Raw genomic sequence first — 13,186 nt, forward strand, 5'->3', positions numbered from 1 at the left:
TTTATATTATTTTTTTGGCAATTTCGAGCTTATTTTTGACCCATGAATGAGCCAAATGTCTGCCAAAACCTTACCTTGACAATTTACATAGTTAAAAAAACCGACACGCAAATTGAGATATATCTCGACACACAAAACGGGGCATTTACATTATTTTTTTTGCCAATTCCGAGCTTAGTTTGCGATCATAAAGGATTAAAATGACCTCCAAAACCTTACCTGATCAATTTTCATGGTTTAAAAATAATGACTCGCTAATCGAGATATTTCTCGACACACAAAACGGGGCATTTACAATATTTTTTTTGCCAATTTCGAGCTTAATTTGAACCCTATTAAAGATCAAAATAATCTCCAAAACTTTACCTGAATAATTTTCGTCACGAAAATCGAGAAAAAAAAATTATTTTTAATAATTAAAATAAATGATTGAAATGAATCAATCATATCATGACATGTGTCATAATTAAACCTTAATAACTAACGGAGTTAACGGTCGTTAGTCATTAATGGCACTCGGTGAATTTTTTAAAAACTCGGTGATATTTGGTGAATTTTAAAAACCTTGATGGCATTTAGTAGTAGTATTAAAGTACTCAGTGACATTGGTGAAATGGCCGTAATAAATTTAGATAAATTTATGAGTAAAGATGTACTTTATTCGACCTATGAAAATGAAGTTAGTAGAATATGGTCTAATTAGATTATAATTGGCCACGCACAAGACTTTTTTTTTTTTTATCTTATTACTACAAAGTTGATATTAATAAAATTTACATTGATACAAGTCAAATAAGATTTCAAGTGACTATATTTTATCGTAGAAATAACAAAAATACATAGTAGAAATAGTTTCAATCTTTTTATACTTTTAAAAAATACAATATTACATGCAAGATACTCGACTTAATATTGTCAAACATTTACATTAGCTGTTTAGCATACTCTAAGGGCCTGTTCATATTTACTAAACTGAGCTGAACTGAACTGAACTGAACTGATTGGAGCTGAACTGAACTGAACTGAACTGATTGGAGCTGAAATGAATATTTTATGTGAGGGAAATTAAGAGCTGAACTGAACTGAACTGATTGGAACTGAACTGAAGTGAACTGATTGGAGCTGAACTGAACTGAAATTAAGTAAATGTGAACAGGCCCTAAGTCTCTGATTAATGTTGCAAGTATTTAGAAACGAAAAGAACAAAAGATGGGAAGAGCCAATCATGGCATCATCTAAATTATTAGACACCCTTCTCCTACAGTCCCTCATCAATCTTCCCAATTGTACCTCAAATCTCATCCACCGTAAAAGGGCAATTACGTAATCTCACAATAAACATCAAACACCCATTTAAGCTTTCCCATTTCTCAACCTCTTTTCCCCAAATATCTCCTTCTTTCTCTCTCTTTGTTAACAAACACATTAATAAAACTCAAAATCAAAACCCAAAAAACTTCATCTTTCTTCCTCCCAAAAAAGAAAAATGGCAACTCTGCTACAAAAACTCACAATTCTAACAATCCTCTGTTTCACACTTTCTCTCTCTTCCACGTCATCATCTACCATGACAGTCCACGACCTTCTGAAGAAGAAAGGTTTACCAGCCGGTTTACTCCCAAAAGAAGTTAAATCATACGAATTCAACGATGAAACCGGACTTCTAGAAGTTTATATTGACGGTCCATGTTTAACAAAATTCGAAAACAGGGTTCTTTTTGAAAGTGTTGTAAAAGCTAATCTTACTTATGGTGAACTTATGGGTGTTGAAGGATTATCACAAGAAGAGCTTTTTATTTGGTTACCTGTTAAAGAAATTACTGTTTTTGATCCTAAATCTGGGATTATTTTGTTTGATATTGGTATGGCTCAAAAACAACTTTCTTTGTCACTTTTTGAAGATCCTCCTAGTTGCAGACCTCAAGAAGGTAATTTTTTGTCATTTAATTTTTTTGGGTTGTTTGATTTTTAGTTCAATTTATCACTTTTAGGGTTTAATAATTTTGTAATTTTTTGAATTTTTTTATCTGGGTGTTTTAATTGATTTGGGTATTTTTTGAATTTCGTGCAAATAACTCTGAAATCGAATTTGTCAAATTAGATGTGTAATTGATCTGGGTTTAGCTTGAATTTGTCTAATTAGGTGTTTAATTGATTTGGGTTTAGCTTGAATATCTCTAATTAAGTGTTTAATTGATTTGGGTTTAGCTTGAATTTGCCTAATAAGGTGTTTAATTGATATTTAATCAAATTATTAGGGGTGTAATTGATGTGGGTGTACAAAATTTCTTGCTAAATCAAAAGATTCTGGACCTCCAATTTGTTAGTTTTGGTACAAAACTTTATTGGGTGCTAATCTTATTTAATTGATGATGGAGTGTGCTTTAGTTTAAGTTAGTTTTTGTTTACGTTACGCTTAATCTACGTGAATGTACTATTTAGTGGTTATATAAGTTTAATTAAACTTTGATAAAAATGAGTGTTTTTTTCTTCTTTTTTGTAATTTTACTTCGATTTTTTTTACAGGATTAATAAATTATAGTGGAAGGAAAGACAAAGGATTTGGAGCAGAAAGATGAAGAATAAGATTTGATGAAACTATGTTATGAAAATGTTCCCCTTTCTCTCACTGTGTGGTTTGATTGATGATGATAAATTTGTGAGTTAAGATGATCTTGAATAGTTGTGTGAAATGGGGTTTGTTAGATAACTTGTATAGATCCGAAATTTTGGTGTCAAATTTTGAATGTATCAGATTCCTTCTTACTAGAAATTTTGTTTTTCTTTTATTTTTTCACCATTTCTTGCCATTCGTAGTTTAAAAACTTTGTCAAATCGAAGGTAAAAGTACAAGTTTCGAGTCGAGAATCCTATCATACGAGAAAGTCCGCCAGTTAGTTTTGATCATTCGTCATGAATCTGTTAGTCTATTACAGTATATTCTGAAAAAAGAATGGAGAGTAGATACTGCTTAGTTGTTACATGAAAGTTTAAGCGAAATTCGACGAATTAAGAGTTAAGAGTTTTCAAAAAAAAAAAAAAAAGAGTTAAGAGTTAAGCATTTTATGCTAAACGCTTCAATGGCATTCATTTTGAATGAAAGGAAAAGAAATTAAACATGAATGTAACAATAAGGACTCTGAATAGTTAGATAATGAAAAGGATGAGTTATTAGAGGATTAATTGAAGTATTATTAATTACTATTGAAATTTCAAAGGGTTGGTATTCTTGCAGATTGGCCATTGTAATGTTCCAAAATTAACATAAACATAGTATTATTCTTTTATGACATGTAACTTTAACTTCATGAAGGCATATCAAATGTGTCAGTCGAGTCAATCTTAGATAATCAATTAAATTTTTTGGGTTTGAAGTTCATTGAAAGATTGTCAGTTTTTTTTTTTTTTTTTTTAATTTTTTTTATAGAGTTGGGTTCTCGAGTTATATGCATATTTAAGGTATTTTAGGTTATGTTTGGCTAGGTTTGTCATTGTTAGGGCTTGTTCTTGTTGGATTAATTTCAGTTTAGTTCAGTTCAGTTCAGCTCTAATAAGTTTAGTTCAGTTCAGTTCAGTTCATGTCTAATGATATTGCTAATGATATAAAACCAAATCTCATACTTTTAAGCTTATATTACAACAACGACAATAATAATACTACCTCCGTTACATATTAGTTGCAACTTTGGGTAATATTTGTGAGAGATAAAATATTCTAAAGTTGCAATTAATATGTAATAATAATAATAATAATAATAATAATAATAATAATAATAATAATAATAATAATAATAATAATAATAATCTAAAGTTGCAATTAATATGCAACTTTGGGTAATATTTCTTCGCTTGGGGAATTAGAGAAAGAGGTTGTTGCGTTACTGAAGCGAATTCAGAGGTTCTCGACGATGCAAGACATTGGGGCTCGTGCTGCAGCTCATATCTCCACTAGGGTAGGATTTGCAATAGCTAGAGGAGTGGGGGCCCAGATTGTATCTCGGCTTCCCACTAATTTATTGTAGGTTGTATGCCTTTTGTTTTTGAGATATAATAATAATAATAATAATAATAATAATAATAATAATAATAATAATAATAATAATAATAATGACTATTATACGGTTATATCATATTTCACTTAATGACTATTATACCATATTTCATTATTTAACGAGTTAGGAGTAAAAATAGGATCAAGTTAGTTTTTAAAAAAGACCGGCCCAACTCTCTCTGTTTTTTTTCATTTTGAGAATTTTTTAAAAAGTGTTTTGTGTTCTTTTGTCATTTTAATATTTTGGGGTTCCATGTTTTTAATATATTTTTCATAAATATTTTAATTATATAGTATATTTTTCTTAAACATTTAAATATGTATATTTGTATATACACATATATAATAATAAATAATCAAAAATCATTAATCCGTAGTTAAAAATCACTAATTAATAAGTCAATTAATAAGTTCAGTTCAGTTCAGCTCTAATAAGTTCAATTTAGTTTAATTTAACTCATTTCAATCAATGAGAATAGATCCTTAATCTATACATTTGAAAAAACATACTTAAATTAACATTCACGGACTATTTAGATAACAGGTTAATTTCAATCGATTTTTTCTCGATCAAGTTTAGATGGAGTCTATGTTTGAAACTCTGAATGTTTGATATGCTTATTAATAGTATAACGTGAATTATGTGAAAGATGAATCATTAAAAACATGATTTTAAACAGCACTAAATACAGAATTATGATTATATATAATACGTATGTGTTTGAGATGTGTCGGTATGAACTCGTACTAGTAAAGAGTAGTAGTAATCCATCTACTATCACACTCTTGTGCACATTCTCACATGAATTTTGCTTTACCTATAACATTTTCTTCCTTTTGTGTTTCTACCCATTACGAGGAAAGTGTTTGAGAGCATGATAATATAAGTTCTCTTTTTAGAAAGCTTTATATCAATCCAACTTTTACTAGTTAAAATTTCATACAACCATTGAAAAAAATATCAACATTTTCCCACAAAGAAAGAAAATTTCTATATATAGCATTAAATAAATTTCAAACATGTGACCAAAATTTATCAAAAAAATTGATTAAAATTTTGATCATAATCAATAGTATTTGATCATAGGATCCCTCTTAAAAATCAATAATTGCAAATTAGCAACAAACATTGCATGCTAGAGCGGGAAAGGTGGGTCCAAGCTAGAATAATTATTTATAGTAATTGAGAAAATGGGACCCAAATGACAACGTATAATTAGCTTTTTTTGGTGAACAAAATGGTGGTACCCACTAATGCAAATTGGTGATTTGACTGGCAAATGGAAGACAGCAAGCTGTACGTTAATTGATTTGATAGAGGGGTATAATTGCAAATATTCAAGTTTGTTCTCCAGTTATTGGACTTTAGCATATTTTTTGGGGGCTACATATCAACTGGGTTTTATCTAGCTACGTTTGTTTTATTTTTGACTAGTTGTGTATTTGTATCATTATTATATTCAGTACATTTTAGATGCTTCAGACAAATGTGACTATAAATAACGAGCATGTGAGACTCGGGCCCCCTGCCACGCTCGTTACTCGTATCCTTCTAACTGCCTCATCTACTTTTTTGGGTCGATTTTACTTCCTTGGTTTTAGTTTTTAGATTAAATGAGAATATTTCTCGTATCTAGAGTCTGTTCTTATTTAGTGAACTAAGTTAAACTGAACTGAATTGAATTATTCATGAGAGCAGGAAATTAGAAACTCACTGAACTGGTTGAAGTTGAACTGAACTGAAATTAAACTGAAGAGAACAGATCTTCAGTTTAACAACTCCATAATTTAGCAAGTTAGTTATAGATGAGAATTGTTCTGAGAATGAAACTCAAAAAGATGGGATCATATTAAATTAATTAAGAATTTGGACCTTTTAGAGCATACAAGTATCATTCATACTTTGGATCAAAATTTTCCTACTTTCAATTTTTTTTTTTCCCCTATTAGTCAACCAATTAGAAGGCACACTGTGTAATAGGGGGAGGGGTAAATGAGTATGTGTCACTGAATTTACCCCAATGATTATCAGCTCCCACCGTCTTCTATCTTGGCCACACCACTAAGGTTATTACTGGTAATTTCTTATAACAAATGGTATTTTCTTATAGCAAACATCTTGGCTTAAAAATTCATTTCACAACTAAAAAAAACAGAGAAAGTACATGTCAATACACGTTTTTGACTTAGAAGTTGTATAGATCACATTCTTTTTATGTATGATTATTATCTTTGGTAACTTAAATCATTTTGAATATTGCTAAATTTGTACATTATCAGTCCGCATTTTTACCATTACTGAAATTCCGAATGTAATGGCCTAGTAGAAGATCTTACATACAAACATTGTATAGTAAATTCGTAAGTATGGAGTATAAAATTAACTCAGTTATTCCAAATCAAAATCACCGCTCTCAACATGTATGTGATTTGAGGTGATTAAACCTACTTCTATTATATAATCCGTAGTATGTACTATGTGAGTTTTGTCTTCAACCAAAAACTTTTTACGTGAAGAACAATTATTCACCTGCTATATAGAAGTAATCATGGAAGACAATAGAGCATAATTAATTTAGGAGTAATCATACTTATCATAATCAAAAGAAGTATTTTAATAAAGCGATTAGTCCACTAAATTAATTAAATTTGAAATAAAAAAAAATGCTAAATAATCATAGCATATGTCGTTTTTCTCTCTCTTTCCACTTTGATTAAATTAGCTGGACAACAAATTCAGTTGGCAGTAAGGAGCTGTTTGTCTTCAACAATTAAGACAACCCATGCAGTTTCCCTTGTTATTTCATATGTTGTCTTTCTTTGCCAATTATACTTTCAAGTAAATGTTACAGTTTTATGAGTAATTAATTAATTGAAAACCACCAAAATAGAAATAATTTACCCATCACTGACACTCTAAAAACGCTGTCTTAATGCACATACAAGACACAACATAACCTCCATCTCACTTGCAACCTGTAGTTTCAGGGGATGGTGACAATATGTCCTGAAGGTGCCCAGACTAATTTTATCATTATTGTCGATTCCGAATTTTATAGGATCATGTTTGGTGTCCATTCCAAGTTTCTAACCCTTTCGTCCCTAAACAACAGGCCACATAAACAACAGGCCACATGTATGGGAACCAATTTGAAATAATTACCCCCATAGTCGAAGATCATCACAAGTCAAAGCAGATGAGAGAGATAAAATGTTTGGGCCTATCCACAGTGGCGACTATCGGTTCGACCTGCTGTTATAGGCTATAGGGTGGGTTTATGTGGACGACAAATCCTTCAGATGGAGAGCAGAAGTATAAAACATAACAGCCCATGGAAAAAACTAATGTGGGTGGTAATGTGGTAAACCTTGCTATTACAGATTATCATCATAGACTCTTATATCAAGCTCAACTAGGTAATAAATAAAGTTTAGAAATAAAGCACAGAAAATTCCTTTATATACCAATTAAAGAGTCTTCTGATTATTCTTCACGAACTTAACTGTACAAGGACGTCTTCCGATGATTACTAACATTTCTCAGAAAGCCATATACGTACCGAAATGAGAAATGTACTAACATAACATGTACCATGCATTGATACTTGATATCACTCAAATAAAACCTGAACTCTGTTATAGTTCTTTGCAAGCAAAAAACGACTAGATGTTGAAGGATCGACAAATTAGACAGCTGAGGAATTTCAAGTCTAACCTCGCTTCATCACTACCACCATGATCACCATCATGGCAAGTGCCATGAATGAACCTCTGGCCAAGTAAGTCCTGGAGTTATCATCAGTACATCCAGCTCTTTTATCCGCCTCTGGGACGGCAAACCAGCTCTGTACCATTTCAGTCAAGTTTTGAACCATGTCGACTACTGTAAGCTTTACATTTTCTAGCAAAGCCATCAGACCATCAGGCTTTTCATTATCATCGTAATCAGGAGAATTTACTGAGCTCTTTGTAGACTCTTGATTCTCCAACTCAGGACTCTCAAATAAAGTAGCTGTAAGTTTTGTACTTCGTGATCAGACTTCAAATGTATATACATATTTAATTAAACATAGGGAATAACTCTAATTAGAATTTAAGTATGGGTTTAAAGAGTTTCTTACCTTTTTTCTCTGATTCGAGATACTCCACAAGAATGGGGTTTTGCATAACAGCAGTCCACACATTAGGATCACAAGCAATTGAAGCAACTACAGTCTGCCAAGAGAAGAGAATAACAGGGAAAAACAATCAAAGTTAGATAATTAAACTCAAAAAAATATCACATATATAACACACAGTTTCATCCAAACTAACAAGAATCCGAGCATCTTGACATTTTCTTAAAATGGAAAGTCCGGTGTAAACTAACAAGTTGCAAGTACTCAATTCAAATGTATTTTGCAGTCATAGCAATCAAAAAACCAAGAACAAAAGCAGAAAAGGCATTATATACTGTAGTCCTTTCTAACCCTTGTCAAACATTAGGACAATGCCTCAATTCTTCATTGTCCCCATTTATTCTATTGAACTTTGCAAGCAGTTTTTAAATTTGATGACAGAAACACTCGAATAAAAGATATCACTTTGAGCTGCAAACAGTAATAAATAAGTTAATAACTAAAAGCTACACAAAGGCAATCCTATTTTCCAGCAAGGATTATGCTCACATAGAGAATCTCACATCTTAAACCTATGCCTTGTTTCTCTTCACCTTCAGAGAAATTTTAATAAAAATCAGTTTTAATCAGTATATGGTAATGGCTATATGCAAGTTTTTCTACGTAAAATGAGTTCTAATCAGTTAAAATCAACAAATTCATAAACAGATTCAACAGCAAATCAAATCAGTAAAATCAATTTCAGTCAATAAATTCTGGTATGATCAATAATTAGTCAATAGTCAATAAAATTATTTTCAGTTCCATAAAATTAAGGAAAAATTAAAAATAATAATCCCAACTTTCATCAATTTTGCTACAACAATCCCAACTTCTGATTATTCTGGAATAATCCGAATCCGAACTCTGGGGGTCTTTTTATTCTTCAATCCCAAATCGGTCAACAAAAGTCAATGACCTATTATATCAGGTCACTTGACACGTGTCAAGCCTAATTGGTCCAAAAAAAATTTAAATTTTTTTTTAAAAAAAATAAAAAAATAAAAAAAGCCAAAAATCACCAACCACCAATCAGCCTCTCCTTCACCCACCGGCCCACCCTAACAACCACCTCACTGCCGGCGTGCCGCCCCTTAGTCGCCGGCCATCCGCGTGAAGCAACCTCCACCGCGTCGCCGTCGTCCTCCCTCCCCGAAACACCCCCCATTCCCCACGAAACCACCACCCTGAAAACCCGAACCACCACCCCAAAACCCCAAATCCACCAACGAAACCCCTCTCCACTGCCAAAAACCCCCAATCGTTCCTCCCACCACCCCGAAATCCTAAGCGGCTAGGGTTTTCGACGGTGGGGAGGAGTGTCTCGGGGTTTTCGGGAGTGGGAGAGGTAAACAGCGAGGAGATCAGCGAGTAAGGAGTGGGAAAGCACAGCAGGGGGAGGGGGGAGGGGGAAGGGGAAAGCGGCGAGTGGGAAATCGTAGCGGGGGGAGGGGGAAGGGGAAAGCGGAAAGCGGCGAGTGGGAAATCGTAGTAGGGGTAGGGGGAGGGGGAGGGGGAAAGCGGAAAGCGGCGAGTGGGAAATCATAGCAGGGGGAGGGGGAAACCGGCGCAGGGGGAGGGGAATTAGCGCCGCCGTTTAGGGTTAGAGTGGTGGTTGTTGGGGTTGGCCGGTGGTTTTTGTGGTTGGCTGGTGGGTGGGATTTTGGGGTTTGGTTGTTTTTTTTAATAAATTGTTTTAGCTAATTCAGTTGTGACACGTCACTTTAAAAAAAAATTAACCCATTCAATCGGTCACCGGTTTTTGGGATTGAAGAAAAAGAGGAACCCCCAAAGTTCGGATTATTCCAGTATAATCCAAATCCAAAGTTGGGATTATTATTTCTAAGTTTTCCTAAAATTAATTAATTATGTTGAGAGAACAAGGCCATATCAGGATACGAGAAATGCCAATATTCAAAGAAATTCACATTTCAACCACAAAGTTCAATATACCCTTGATCACATTACCCAAACAAATATAATCAAGAAAATATCCATCCAAGTTTCAACTTTGAAGAGAGTAGCCTAGAATAGACATTTCTCCTCCATTAACAGCTTCTAGACTCTCATTGTCAGTACAGCAGTAATTAATAACAAGGAAACTAGTTCTGATAGTTGCTGTCAGTTTTATTGGATCAGTATGTAGTCAGATGTTTGATAAAATCTTTAATAACTAATACTATACACATAGCCCAATACTATTAAGGGCCTGTTCATATTTACTGAATTGAGCTGAGCTGAACTGAACTGATTGGAGCTGAACTGAACTGAACTGATTGGAACTGAACTGAACTGAATTGAGCTGAAATGAATATTTTATGTGAGAGGGAAATTAAGAGCTGAACTGAATTGAACTGAACTGATTGGAACTGAACTGAACTGATTGGAGCTGAACTGAACTGAACTGAAATTAAGTAAATGTGAACAGGCCCTAAGTAGAGCTCCATGTACAAAATTTAGCTAATGAGCATTGCCATGAGTGACAAGATAAACAGATGAATGACAAATCAATACCTGGGCAGCAGGGCTTTCTTTGAGCAACCTAAACGCCTGCATTGCACTTTTTGGCACACGTGACTCCTGAGTGATGCAAGCTTTAGTCTCATGGAAAGCTGGGAATGAGTCCACGCTTCCAGAAGATTTTGGTGAAGAGAGATATACCCTGCAAATAAGTACCATTCATATAAATAACCCAGCACTAACACAATGTTGTCATATAATAGATAGATATAAGCTATACGATGAAAGGAGCAAAAAAAAAAAAAAAAAAAAAAAAAAAAAAAAGAGCCTGATACTTTCTAGAGAGTTAAATACTGTGCCAACTGCTAAGGGTACACGGGAGCCACTGAGCCAGTTTATCGATCAATTTGCAAAGGCCAAAGTAATTCTCTTTACCAAATCCAAATTCAGGATGATTAAGGGGAATAATGTTTCAGTTATTACTCAAATTACATATAAAAAAATTCCATCCCTTAAGAACGGCAATCCTAAATTTCCTACAGAAGTTTTCAGCAACAATCACCATTCTGATGAAGCTAAGTAGCTAACACAATAGTAAGAGTGCAGATGAAAAACGGGTGTCAGAAAGAGAGATTCCTAAAATATATTAAAAATAAAAAAGCATAGTAACTACGAGTAACATAACAAATGAGGATCAAAAGTTCAAAGCACAACCCCAGCTAGGCAGCTATTTGGGATCGAGTAGCCTCTTTAAGAGTCAAAATGAAGTATCTAAAGGCCTGGCAGCAAATGAAAACTATGAGGAATTTGTACTTTATAAATTCAAATTAACCAGCAGCAAATTATTTGGTATCACCATGTAACTAGTGGTGTGGCAGGCCTGGCAGCTATCTAGGGATGGACATAAGGAATTGTCCGGTTGCCCCATACGGCCATATCTACAAATAGCAAAGGAGCTCACTAGAAAGCTAGAATGAACTAGAAAACAAAACCACAAAGGTGTTGACAAGCCCAAAAGTAGAGCACAGGACAGCAGATTACAGTAACACTAACGACTTTTCCCACTCATAGCAGTTAATTACACTTGCATTTTGCAAAGATTGAGCTAATAATCAGAATTTTCAGAACTCCGGCAGTTATTCAAAATTCAGAAATATAACTGAGATAAGACTCCCGACATGAGCACCATTCTACAATGGGACACTAGAAAGAGGCATTTGCATCACAAAATCATCCAAAGACAAAATCTTTTCAACCTAATTTGACAAGATTATCCAAGGATTCCTAATCAACAACCAGCTTCTTATGCAGACAAAAAACCTATTGTCTCAAATTTCCAATAATTAATCATTAGTTCACAAACCAAATTCAAAACTAATAATTACATTCTTTCCCCTTTAAAAAAAAGTAACAGTCTTTCCTTTCCTTTTTCCCATATCAAAACAAACTTTAATTAACAATTAGAAAATCACTAAAATTCAAATAACTCCAATACAGTACTGACAACTACTCCAAATAAATTTCGCATTTTATACATGATGTAGAATTGTAGACGAGATTCGATCACGAGCAATGACGAAATTTGGTGCCATTTCCACAATTATACCCCACAAATCATTTAAGTCAACAATAAATCGATATAATGCTTTAAAAAAAAAACTCAACAATATAAAATCCCAAATCATTTTAAAAAAAAAAAAAAAACATAAATCCAATAAAATAAAAGGAAGAAATAGAAAAATTACTGATCAAGAGCATCTTTAAGTTCAGAAGTAGCTTCCTTAGTTTCTTCAAGAGTAGGAACAGGTCCAAAAACCAATCTGGGTTGACCCGAATCAACCCGGTCAACAACGAATTCATCTTCAACACCAGCAAATTCCCAATCATCAATCTCCCAAGCCGGTTTCTGAACCGTTTCTTCAACCGTCAATCCACCGGTCGAAGATGCTAACCCAGAAGAAACCGGTCGGACCGTTTTCCGAGCCGCTAAATTCACCTGAGATTCAGCCGCTCCACTCGCCGCGCGAAATCCGCCGGTCATTGCTCCGAGTCCGGCGACTTTCGCCGCCGCTCTCATGGCTCCGCCGCCTCCCATGGTGAATTTGATTGATTGATTGAATTTTTTAGGGTTTATGGAATTTGGGGGAAATTGGAGGATGGATATATTTTATTATGAGAAAATAATGGGAATTTGATTGAGTGAAGTAAAGATGGAATAATAAAGAGAGATATTTTCGGGAATTTTTTCGATTTTTAGAACGGAAATGGAAGTGGCTAAGACTTGTTAACATACGCCACGTGTGAAATGAGTCTATCTTATTTAATTTTTTAATAAGTGTTCTTGATATCTTGCTTAGGGAGAAGGACTTCCCTTTTAAGGATTTGATTTTATAAATAAATAAATAAAAAAAAAAGAAAAAGAGCAATTAATTTTTGAAGGGTTGAGAATTTAAATTCTTTGGAGGTTTTGACGATGTTGGTTTGTTTTGGGAAATAGAAAATTATAGTACTCTGTAAT

General features: G+C 33.6%; 2 protein-coding genes across 2 annotated transcripts; one reads left to right on the forward strand and one right to left on the reverse strand.

Annotated features, from left to right (window-relative positions):
- Positions 1-1,371: 1,371 nt before the first annotated feature.
- On the forward strand, positions 1,372-2,795 carry LOC145574898 (uncharacterized protein At5g01610-like). Its single transcript, XM_081632779.1, has 2 exons — positions 1,372-1,928; positions 2,527-2,795. The coding sequence occupies exons 1-2, from the start codon at positions 1,487-1,489 to the stop codon at positions 2,577-2,579; spliced, it is 495 nt and encodes a 164-aa protein (XP_081488905.1). The 5' UTR covers positions 1,372-1,486; the 3' UTR covers positions 2,580-2,795.
- Positions 2,796-7,481: 4,686 nt separating this feature from the next.
- On the reverse strand, positions 7,482-12,966 carry LOC145576823 (uncharacterized). The gene is made up of 4 exons (XM_081634529.1): positions 12,414-12,966; positions 10,723-10,870; positions 8,173-8,266; positions 7,482-8,063 (listed from the first exon to the last, which is right to left on the reverse strand). The coding sequence occupies exons 1-4, from the start codon at positions 12,761-12,763 to the stop codon at positions 7,762-7,764; spliced, it is 894 nt and encodes a 297-aa protein (XP_081490655.1). The 5' UTR covers positions 12,764-12,966; the 3' UTR covers positions 7,482-7,761.
- Between the last annotated feature and the right edge of the window lie 220 nt (positions 12,967-13,186).

The sequence above is a fragment of the Chenopodium album genome, chromosome 13 (genome assembly GCF_948465745.1).
Source record: "Chenopodium album chromosome 13, dcCheAlbu1.1, whole genome shotgun sequence".
Classification (NCBI taxonomy): Eukaryota; Viridiplantae; Streptophyta; class Magnoliopsida; order Caryophyllales; family Amaranthaceae; genus Chenopodium; species Chenopodium album.